Consider the following 12,490-nt stretch of genomic DNA (forward strand, 5'->3'; position numbering starts at 1 on the left):
GTTATTGTTTCTCAGTTTATCGTGTAACACAAGGGGAGTCCCTGTTCTATAGCTTAACACATCAAATTTTTATTTAATGAAATCTTAACTATATAGAGCGGTTAAAAAAAATTAATATCTTTATTATTATTTTTCTAAATCAAATTATACTTATTAACGTTTTAATTCTTTCTTCTGTTTATTGATTATTTCTCGAAAAGACAATCATAAGGGCGGGCTTGCTTTGCCTTCTGAATAATGCATTAATTATATATAGTTAAATAAGTACTATTCGAATTCGCATGCAGTTGTTTTAGAGTTTCATTTTTACTTGAAGTCCGGACCTGACTATAATTTGATATTCATTTATTTATCTTTAAACGACTATTCTAATGTATTAATAATAATTATGCTACTCTCAGGTCTGTTGGAATTGAGATTTCCTAATAAAACCGTAGAGTAACTTTTGAAAGAAAAGAAAGAAAGAAAGAAAGAAATCATTTATTCGCCAAGCATAGTGAAAATGAGTTATTACATAAGTTAAAAGCAGCGTGTATGCTTTGTCATTATTTGACATGCGAATTTTAGTGCAGTGCAAGATTATAATATATAGTAAGTATATAATAATATTAAGTATAAGTATATTATAATATTATATAATTTACCATTCATTCATCCATAAATCAACTAATATTTAATTAAAAATTCCATTTATTTTCAATGTCGTCCTTAAGAAAATCAATGTGAAAATCGTTTGCTTTGCTTTGAACATTTTTTTGCATATACAATAAATAAAGTTCTTTACATCTAGTTTTTTTCTAGCATATGCGTCGACCACACCCACTGAACCTATTAGGATTAATTTACGTAATGACGTTAGTGTAACAAATAATACGTAACAGCTTTACTTATTTCATTATGTACTGTCGCAATTTAAATGTAAACAAGACTATTATCATTATTGATGAGAAACTCACGCGTCCGGACAATAAATAAACAGGATGAAATGTGAAGATCGTAAACATCACAATAATATATAGGCAGGCGTATATTAAAAATGAAAATACGTAATTTTAAGGGTGGACGAGCTAACTAAGCTGTTAACTGGTAAGTGGTTACCGGAGCCCATAGACATCTCAGCGTAAATGCCGCCACCCACCTTGAGATATAAGTTCTAAGGTATCAGTACAGTTACAACGGCTGCTCCACCCTTCAAACCGAAACGCATTACTGGGTCACGGCAGAAATAGGCGAGGTAGTGGTACCCACCCGTGCGCACTCACAAGAGGTCCTACCACCAGTAATTACGCAATCTAGTTATTGCGTAATGATCAATTATACTAGTTATCTAGTAGTGTATGTCTAGTTGATACTAATCAGAATTATCAATTATCTAGTTGATACTAATCAGGATATTACAGCAAAATTATAAAATTGTCTTATCATCGCTCATTGATGCGTCTGCAAATTTTCAAGTTGATCAGACGTTTCGAAGTCATTAAAAATTATTTTCAGCAAACTACTTCCAATTTTGGAAGGTGGGAGGCGCATTTACGTTGTAGATGTCTATAAGCTCCAGTAACCACTTAACACCAGGTGGGCTGTGAGCTCGTCCATCCATCTAAGCAAAAAATTAATACTTTTTTTATCAGGATCACATACTTGAAACCATCCAAAAAAATGAAAAATATCCGACAAAATATTATTTTAATTTATTATTTTATGTAGTAAAACTCATTCAATTCACACAATGCGCTTTCACTTGTCGAGCTGCGCTCTAGTCGTGTGTTTCGACGTCATTGTCTTCAAGTATATCCTTGATCTCCATGTACGTCGTCCTGGATAACGCACGCATTGGAGGACGAACGCCGCCAAGCTTAATCCCTGATACCAGTTCAGCGGCTGCTTTTAACGTTGCTACATCATCTCCTGAAGGAAGCAGTAAAGAAATCATTATCACTACATAGTACAAAACAAAGTCGCTTTCTCTGTCCCTATATCCCTATGTATGCTTAAATCTTTAAAACTACGCAACGGATTTTGATGCGGTTTTTTTTAATGGCTAGAGTGGTTGAAGAGGAAGGTTTATATGTATAATAACATCCATTAAACAGTGAAGAAATCAATAATAAATTACAGTTTCCGAAGCGAAGCGAGGGCGGGTCGCTAGTATTGTTATATAGTTCAATGTAGTATAGTTAGTACCTATAAATATATAAAAGCTATCCTTGAGAGACTATATCAGCGGGCAAAGCGTTATTCTGAATTTCATATTTCTTAAAATTATGTACTCTTTGTATTTTTACTTTTCTAATTTCAAGATGTTGTCGACTATTGCACTGTCGATTGCACCCTGAGGTGACATCTGTCATGTACTTATTTTTTTGTTTGTGCAATTAAATCTACTAGTGGTCCCGCAGTAATCGAAATTCGACTATAATTAATTAAAATTATAAGTTTGAATATTATTATGGTAATATTGTCAAAGACTATATTATACTTCTATAATCACAGATTTCGCCAAGACTACACTATAGACAAATAAAATTAAAGATAAACAATATTAACCTATTTTCGATTTGACCACAGACTTTAAGCATTAACTAAAGTTTGACAATCAACAAAGAGTATTTATACATATGTGTGTGTGTGTGTGTGTCAAATACATGGCAATGTGTGTAATGTTTTCTTTATTGATTTAATGTATCTTTATGCATTATTTAAAAAAAATATTAGCATCGTGCACTCCTTCTCTATATTCTCTATAAGTGTGGGAAATTTCATACTCCTCCGTCCGCGAAATTTTCGTAAAAAGGGTACAAAGTTTTTGCTTCGCGTATAGATAAATAAATAAACAACATACTTCTCACCTTTGTCTAATATCTCGTAGACGATATCGTTCAATCTGTCCTGAAGAGCGAGAGCTTCTTCTGATCTAGTTCCGTTAGAGCTCAGGTCGACGATCTGCTTGAAAAGGCTCGGAAAAATGTTCATTGCCGGTAGCATGAACGAATTACAGTCCATGAAAGCTGCGGCTTCAACATTTGGCTGTTGGAATTTAAAAGCACAATGTGTTATACATATGTGTACCAAGTTTTTATTTTATTTTTATTTATTGCTTAGATGGTTGGACGAGCTCACAACTCACCTGATTTTAAGAGGTTACTGGAGCCCATCTACAACGTAAATGCCGCCACCCGCCTTGAGATGTGAGCTCTAAGATCTCAGTATAGTTACAACGGCTGCCCCACCCTTCAAAACGAAACGCATTACTGCTTCACGGCAGAAATAGGCAGTACCAACCCGTGCGGACTCACACGAGTTCCTACCACCAGTACTTACGCAAATTATAGCTTTGCGGGTTAGATTTTAGAAAAAATGGTACCCGTCAGCGGGATTCGAACACCGGTGCATCGCCCAACACGAATGCACCGGACGTCTTATCCTTTAGGCCACGACGACTTCAAATGACTATACGTCCTAAATAGATATTAACTGTACAGTACTAGGCAATAAATATTGCACATCGATACCTAGAAAGAGACAGTCGTCTAATTTTGTTTTTGTTGTAGGAAACGTTACCTGTGTCACCTGTGTGCGACGAAATATCAACGATCCGGTGTCTATGGAAACCAAATGTCAATTAGGTAATGTGCGACAGGTATAACGATCTACGAAGCAAAAATTCACCGTCTCTTTCCCACGGGTACTGTACTGTATATATCTAGTTGTTGCTTATTGTTGCTTGCTTGACATTTAATTTAAGATGCAGTCTAGCTTGTTCTTTAATATATTTTTTCTATGTTATTATAATATGCTAGTGGTCCCGCAGTAGTCGAAATTCAACTAGAATTAACTGAAATTGTAAGTTTGTACACTATTATGATTCTATTTTCAAAGACTATTATACTTCTATAATCACAAATACAGCCAAGACTACACTATAGAAAAATATTAATAACTAGCGACCCGCCCTCGCTTCGCTTCGGAAACACGAAACCAAAAAACGCTTCGCAACACACATGAAACCAAAAAAATAAAATAATTTTTTTTTTTTAAAAGTAGCCTATGTTCATCAGGGACAATGTCGGCTTCTAATGGAAAAAGAATTTTTCAAATCGGTCCAGTAGTTTCGGAGCCTATTCGAAACAAACAAACAAACAAATCTTTCCTCTTTATAATATTAGTATAGAAGACAAACAATATTTAAATCTATTCTCAATTTGACCACAGACGTCAAGAACAAAAGTTTGACAATAAATAAATAGTATGCATGCGTGTGTGCGTTCAAATACATGGTAGTGTGTGTAATGTTTTTTTTAATTGATTTAATGTTTTTTCGCATAATTTAAAAAAATATTAACATTCTGCACTCCTTCTCTATATTCTCTATAAGTGTGGGAAATTTCATACTCCTCCGTCCGCGCAATTTTCGTAAAAAGGGATACAAAGTTTTTATTTACTTCACGTATTAATATATACTAGAGGTCCCGCAGTAGTCGAAATTCGACTATAATTAATTGGAATTGTAAGTTTCTACACTATTATGATTGTATTTCATACTTCTATAATCACAAATTTCGCCAAGACTATACTATAAAAAATATTAATAAAGACAAACAATATTAGATTAGAACAAAAGTATGCATGCGTGTGTGCGTCAATATGATATGTAGTGTGTGTAATGTTTTCTTTATTGATTTAATGTACCTTTTATGCATTATTTAAAAAAAAAATTGCATTGTGCACTTCTTCCCTATATTCTCTATAAGTGTGGAAAATTTGATACTCTTCCGTCCGCGCAATTTTCGTAAAAAGGGATACAAAGTTTTTGCTTCACGTATTAATATATAGATATGTATAACATACTGTACTAGTATTAACATTCTTCGGTATTTGAAACGTCCGAAATTTAAATTGACAATTAAAAAAAACAACGGTAAATCAAACCGTACTTTATAGACACAGACTAAGCACTTAAGTACTATTATCTCCTACTGTTTATCATATATTTTCTTTTTTTCATTGTAATGTTTATCTCGGCATAAAAAGTAAGACGCCGATGTTTTTTTTTTTATGATTGAAAGATTACTGGTGGCCCGAAAGCCTTTCCAGCTTCACCAAGACAGGTGGGCGAGCAAAGACTCAGCCAAGAGGGGTGGGATTTGCTAACAACTGCCCGAGCGCCTCCGAAGGAGACCTAACAACTCAAGAGCAATTGCTTCGCGAATGAATCTACTACCGAACCGGAATCGTGACCCGCTAAGAAGATCCGGCGAGAAACTCAGCGGGCTGATGCATGGATTAGGTTGCACGTCGACCTCTTTGTCGCCGATGTGTCGAACAATGCGACCATACCAATAACACGGAGACTTAGAACTCTTGTCTCAAATTCAAACACAAAATATGTCAAATATATACAACACAGACATTAAATATCATCATAATAATATTACGACGGTATCCCTGAAATTCACGATTCCGACATCTTTGACGCTGCTTTTCGCAATAACTTACCTGGTTATAAATAAAGATGGTCTGGTCGCTTCTCGGGTCGTTTTCTAGAGATGCATACACTGCGACCCTAAATGTACCGACCATGCCCTTGAATTGCGCTACTCTCCTAGAGGCCGAATCGAAGTAAGATTGTAGAGAAACTGGAATAGACGTAGAGCTTAATCCAAAACGCCATTTAAGCTTTAAGGTTACCTGGACTCAACTACCATTTGTACCTATACATGCTTTACGAAAAAATGAACTCAAAGAAATCATAGCCTATAATTTCAACATTCTACTTTTTTTCTTTTTTTCTTTCTTAGATGGTTGGACGAGCTCACAGCCCACCTGGTGTTAAGTGGTTACTGAAGCCCATAAACATCCACAACGTAAATGCGCCACCCACCGTGAGATATAAGTTCTAAGGTCTAGGATTTCTAAGGACTACTTCCGGTAATTAAAATTAATTAAATAAAAATAACAATTTTGTTTTTCCTTTGATGTGTCACCTGTCGGACGAATTCCTTTTGTTTGTTTTAAGTTTATTTTATACAAAAATTTAGGTTTTTTATTTATCGATTGAGGCACTACGAAGTCTGCCGGGTCAGCTAGTATCCAATAAAAGCTTCACTTCTTTGACTATTCTATAATGTTTAGTCATAAAAACACTTACAGTCGTCTTCTTCTTCGAGTGTATATTCGTAAAAATCATCGTAATAAATAGGTAGGTCGCCAGCGTTCTCGGCCACTATCTCAAGTAAGGCAACGAACTCGTCCGAATTCGTTATAATATAATAAGGCGGTGGAAGAAGTTGAATGCCGTCCACACTTATATTGACAGCAAAATGTGTCTGGAAAAAAAAAAACACGTGTGGCACTCGGGGACTGCCGCGGTAAAGCTATTGCATTGCATTTTTTATCAACTTATGCAATTATAATTAGACAATAATAATTTTATATTAAAAACAATAATAATAAAATAAGACCACGATAAATTTATAAACATTAACGAAAGCAAAACATTAACTGTCCCCTTCACACTCGTAAGCTAGACAGCGCGAGATAGAGATGGGCAGACTTTTCATGACGCGCATGCGATGCGATACGCTACATGGTAGGCGGAGTGAGGGGTGTTTTATTTTCGTTACGGAATTTCTTGATTCGGTCGCCGCGCTCAAAGCCCGCGATAAAAGCTATGCAATAGCTTAAAAAGTATATTAAGATGCTTAACATTAAAAATTGACATAATCTGTGTTAAATCAATAAGCGCGGGAAATGTAACGTTTTCTTTAGAGTGCAGTGTCGCTTTGGAATATTATTTGGAGTTTTGGTAGGTCTGCGTTCTGATACTTGTATGAAGTTTTCACAGAAAGGCAACTTCACACTGAAGTATGAAACCTACAATTTCATGATTGCTTCATGACAGATACAAACAACGTCAATACAACCATGATACAAACACGGCGTGCGCACAAATAATTAAACAGTACGGTGTTTCCCGAGCGCTATGACATGTCCTTCTTCAAACGAGGCTTGTGGAGAGTATTAAACGGTAGGCAGCGGCTTGGCTCTGTCCCTGGCATTTCTGAAGTCCATGGGCGACGGTAACCACTCACCATCAGGTGGGCCGTATGCTCGTCTGCATAGAAGGGCAATAAAAAAAAAAAAAAACTTAACCTCTTCCGTTTTGGCGCTTTCCCGTTTTTCGTTTGAGATACTACTAATAAATAATTATTTATAAAGAATTATTTATTCGAGATAATTAAAACTGCCATTACGGCTTAATCTCTAATTATATTACGTTACATTTTATATTTTTATTATGTTTTTTTTTTTTAATTCTTTATTAGAGCCATACACCTATTAGGTTAAGTCGGCTACATATTATGACTTAATAATATAATTATATTAAAAACGTGAGATTAAATTTAGAAAATAGTTTAAATTAAATTGTTATAAAGGTTATAACTCAAGAGGTGACAGGCTACTTTAAGGCTTAAGGGACATTTATGCAAATTTACAGGAGAATCGTTTAAAATTTAAAATTTTGAAAAAATATCATGACAGTAAAACTTATTCAGCTATTTCAATATGCTAAACATAATTGAAGTTCAATTAAAAACATTGAATTGTTGATACTAATACCAAAATGAAATAAAAAGGACCTTTAATTACAAAGATAAATGTTGCTTAAACCATATAATATAGCCTTTCGCACCCTCAATATTATTATTATATATTAATTTATATTACCAGTTCAATGATATCAGGCACGGGTATTCCTCCTACTTGAACGATAATTTTGAGACCCAGAGGCCTGGCTGCATTCACCCAAGCTTCATATAGCTTTTTCTTTTCATCTACACTCAAACTTAAGCCCTCCCCGGTAAGCGTGGCCACTGCGAGAAATTTACAGCATTAATTAGACGACCAGTGTGTGCTTAATGCGACTTTTTTAACGTTCTCGATAGCGTAAAAGTTAACTCAAATTTGTATGGAGTTGGAACGTTTGCCTACGTTTGCCGCTAGGGGCGCTGTTCCAACTGCATACAAATTGAAGTTAACTTTTACGCTATCGAGAACGTTAAAAAACTCGTACTAAGCACACTGGCCACGGGATTTGAACACCAGCAAAGTCAACACGAGAACAGTGGGCATATTATCCTTTCGGCCACGACAACTTCAAATTGAATTTTATTATGTAGTGGCTACGTTGTATTTTAAACTGGCTGAGCTTTGAAACTGAAACACGTTAAGTTTTTTTTTTCCTACCTACGCTGATAGCTATTTCAGCTTCTGCTTGACGTGTAGGTGAGCTCACGGGAGTGTTGCTAACACTGGCCCTAGCAAGAGCAGTGCTTCGCAGAATCTACCACCGGATCGGAAACACGACCCACTGACGTTACGGTGAAGCAGTCTATGGAAAATAGTAGATTCTACCTATGCTAGCTTACTCTATATGTGGTTTACGTACCGGAGACCCCATCAGTTCCGCCATCCTTCAAGAACTGCGCATACTCGGGAATGACAGATAGGTCGATTTCTCCACTAGACGTGTTAAATGGAGTGAACACGGGACTGTACATTCCGGAAAGGGCTTCTTGCTAAAATCCATAAAAACAGAAATAGCATACGTGATTAAAGTCAAAAAACGATCGATCAAAGAACGCTGCATCCAATATGCTTACTGTAATATTATTATTATTATTTATTTATTTATTGCTTAGATGTGTGAACGAGCTTACAGCCCATCTAGTGTTACATAGACATCTACAACGTAAATGCGCCACACACCTTGAGATATAGTTCTAAGGTCTCAGTATAGTCACAACGGCTGCCCCGCCCTCCAAACCGAAACGCATTACTGCTTTACAGCAGAAATAGGCAGGGTGGTGGTACCTACCTGTGCGGTCTTTCCACCACTTATTACACAAATTATAGTTTTGCGGGTTTAATTTTTATTACACGATGTTATTTCTTCACCGTGGAAGTCAATGGTGAACATTTGTCAAGTACGTATTTCATTAGAAAAAATTCGTACCCGCCTGCGGGATTCCAACATCGTTGCATCGCTAGATACGATTGCACCGGACGTCTTATCCTTTAGGCCACGAAGACCTCGAATATAATTAATAAATTAAATTTAAAACAAAGTGGACAGCCACTAGTCGCTAATATCCGGTCGCCAGTTAATTTGAAAAAGTGCATGACGTCTTGTCGCACCTTTTGAGTTTCCTCTTTAAGTGTAATTGTCATTAAAGATACAGTAAATCAGTATAGTGATAGCCAAAGAGAATAAACAATCACGCTTCTTTTAATGCTTAAAGCATATTTATAGCTTTACTAATATAATTTAATTTGATGAGAACATGACATGAGTACATGAATCATGTCTTATGATAAATACACGCGCTGTCATCTATTGTCAGTTACGAATATTACTATGAAACAAAAAGCTAAATCTGCATAGATCTGCGTTAAAAGAATTAATTGAATGTGTTAAATTTTAATTATCATTAACACGAAAAAAAATACTAAACGAATATATTTGTTAATATTTATTTGTTGGTTGAGACATCAGTTGCTATTATCAAATTATTATTTGCGTAATTACTGGTGGTAGGACCTCTTGTGAGTCCGGACGGGTGCCGTGAAGTAGTAATGCGTTTCGGTTTGAAGGGTGGGGCAGCCGTTGTAACTATACTGAGACGTTAGAACTTATATCCCAAGGTAGGTGGCGCATTTACGTTGTAGATGTCTATGGGCTCCAGTAACCACTGAACACCAGGTGAGCTGTGAGCTCGTCCACCCATCTAAGCAATAAAAAAAGGGTTTACTCCGTTGATTACTTTTTATTGAACTTTAACAAAAATCATCCCTTCCGATTTTATTTCAAATATTGACTGATATTTACCTGCCCGTACGCCTCTTTCGATATACTCACTAGCACAATCAAAAAAGAAAAAAGAAAACGAATCATCGTGACTAAATTCGATTACATCTGAAAATTATCATTCGAGTAATTGTAGTTTTATACCCAAAGTTAATACAGAATGATTATCACAAGCAATTAATTCGTTTTCTTATCATTAAGACATTCATAACTTGAAACGACACGTCCTTTCTTAATTAAATAAAGTAATGAAGATAGCACAGAAAGATGAATGTGAGTGCAGCGCTTAAAAAACACTCAGGTACCTGGTTAAAATTTTTGCAATATCACGAAATTTGGCTTAAAGACTTCTGAAGACAATACAATAATAATATATATCAGTAACTAGCTTTTGCCCACGACTTCGTCCGCGTGGAATAGTCTATATCTATACTAATATTATAAAGAGGAAAGATTTGTTTGTTTGTTTGTTTCGAATAGGCTCCGAAACTACTGGACCGATTTGAAAAATTATTTTTCCATTAGAAGCCGACATTGTCCCTGATGAACATAGGCTACTTTTTTTTTTTTTTTTTTACTTTTTTTATTTTTTTTTATTTCAATTGTGTTTTAATGTTTCCGAAGCGAAGCGAGGGCGGGTCGCTAGTTCACAAATAAATATGCAAAATTAAATGTATATTTTTCAATATTTTTGAGAGATTTTCTTAATATTTGTTTCCGTAAGAACCTTGTACAGAGTATTAGAAAACTACAAAAAAAAAATAAGCCAAATCGGTCAAGCCGTTTTCATGTTATGTCGTGACAACGGAAAACGGGTTTCTTTTTTATATATATAGATAATAATAATAAATAGCTCTACTGGGACCGATCTATTATCACGGATAGGTATATTGTAGCCAATAAACCTGATATTGTGATAATAGATCGATCTGCGCGTCGAGCAGTGTTGGTTGATGTCACCATTCCTCATGACGAGAACCTCGTGAAGGCAGAAAAGGACAAATTAATAAAATATTTAGACCTGGCCCACGAGACTACCGCCATGTGGCATGTTGATTCAACCATCATTGTTCCAATAGTTGTGTCGGTACAGGGCTTGATGGCGAAAAGTTTCGATCAACATCTCAAGAAACTTTCGTTATCCAGCTGGGTTAAGGGCCTAATACAGAAAGCAGTTATCCTCGATACTGCACCCATTGTGAGGAGGCTTGTGTCGTAGACACCGCCATCAGCGGCAATCTATTTTTATATAGTGTTTTTTAAAAATTGTATTTTTAATATATTTTTAAAAAAATATTATTTAACTAATAAGATTTTAAATAAATATAAATAAATAATAATAATAAATATTTACTAACAATCACGCCACGTTAACCGGTCCCGTGATAAGTTCGTAAAGAACTTGTGTTACAGATACCAGATAACGGAAATAAATGTAAGATTTTTATTATACACATACATAAATTTAATTTATATTTAATCAGTATACAGTGAATAACTAATACAGCCCCTCGAGCTAGACAGCCGTGTGCTTAGTGCGAGTTTTAAACGTTCTCGATAGCGTAAAAGTTAACTCAAATTTGTAGACAGTTGGAACAGCGCCCCTAGCGGCAAACGTAGAAAAACCTTCCAACTCCATACAAATTTGCGTTAACTTTTACGCTATCGAGAGCGTTAAAAAACCCACTCTAAGCACACCAAATCTGCGGTGCGGTAGTGGCCGACGGAACTCCTAATGATAATGAATGACCACTCAATTAACACAATATTCATTTATTGTCGATTAATAACACCTTAGGCGTTCGTGACCACCAAAACTGTGAGGTATTTCTAAAGGTCGGAAATAGTATGATGCAATGCAATGCGATACCATACAATGCGACACGATGCGATACGACACGACACGATACGACATGACACAATACAAATGCGGTTTGATCTCGCATTTTTTGTGGTCATTGTCAAAATCATATTGTCGTAAAAAAATGTCATGTTTCCTATTTACGTTAAAACGCTGATCTCGCCTTAACCTTAAAAGGTTAAGGCGAGATCAGCAGTTTTTTTTCTTTATGTAATTTTGAGTAAATAAAATCTAGTGACTTATAAATTTTATTGCTTTCATTGAAGGGGCATTATATTGTCCAATGAACACCGCTTATTTTATTAAGCCAGCATTCTTAGTTTCCAAGATTTACAGGTTTCTTTAGGTGACCCGCATGCATTGCTCTCGAGTATAGTTTGTATCAACGAATACCGGAAACCAAAGATAAAACTAATATTAATATCCAGTCAAGAACTCCACTGCTAAGACAGCAAGGGGATTAGTCAAAATTTATCACCGATGATGGGTGACAATGCAAATTTATTGTATAGCGTTTGGTTCTTTTTTTTTTTTTTTTATACTTATTGTACACAAAAAGAAAATACAATAAAACAGATATAAATTTCTTAATATTGCTCCCTTTAATATTTTGTTTTATGGATGTCTTTTTTTTTATTGCTTAGATGTGTGGTCGACCTCACAGCACACCTGGTGTTAAGTGGTTACTGGAGCCCATAGACATCTACAACGTAAATGCGCCACACACCTTGAGATATAAGTTCTAAGATCTCAGTATAGCT

General features: G+C 35.4%; 2 protein-coding genes across 2 annotated transcripts in view; both read right to left on the minus strand.

The window, feature by feature from the left end:
• The window catches only part of LOC114243932 (N-acetylneuraminate lyase), a 275,732-nt gene that overhangs the window by 214,693 nt on the left and 48,549 nt on the right, over positions 1-12,490 (minus strand). The gene's annotated exons all lie outside the window — the stretch shown is intronic.
• LOC114243964 (N-acetylneuraminate lyase) lies at positions 1,676-10,025 on the minus strand. The gene is made up of 7 exons (XM_028175633.2): positions 9,890-10,025; positions 8,450-8,579; positions 7,729-7,874; positions 6,149-6,326; positions 5,497-5,636; positions 2,850-3,027; positions 1,676-1,908 (listed from the first exon to the last, which is right to left on the minus strand). Exons 1-7 carry the CDS (start codon positions 9,953-9,955, stop codon positions 1,757-1,759), a joined length of 990 nt encoding a protein of 329 aa, XP_028031434.2. The 5' UTR covers positions 9,956-10,025; the 3' UTR covers positions 1,676-1,756.

The sequence above is a fragment of the Bombyx mandarina genome, chromosome 25 (genome assembly GCF_030267445.1).
Source record: "Bombyx mandarina strain Sakado chromosome 25, ASM3026744v2".
Lineage (NCBI taxonomy): Eukaryota > Metazoa > Arthropoda > Insecta > Lepidoptera > Bombycidae > Bombyx > Bombyx mandarina.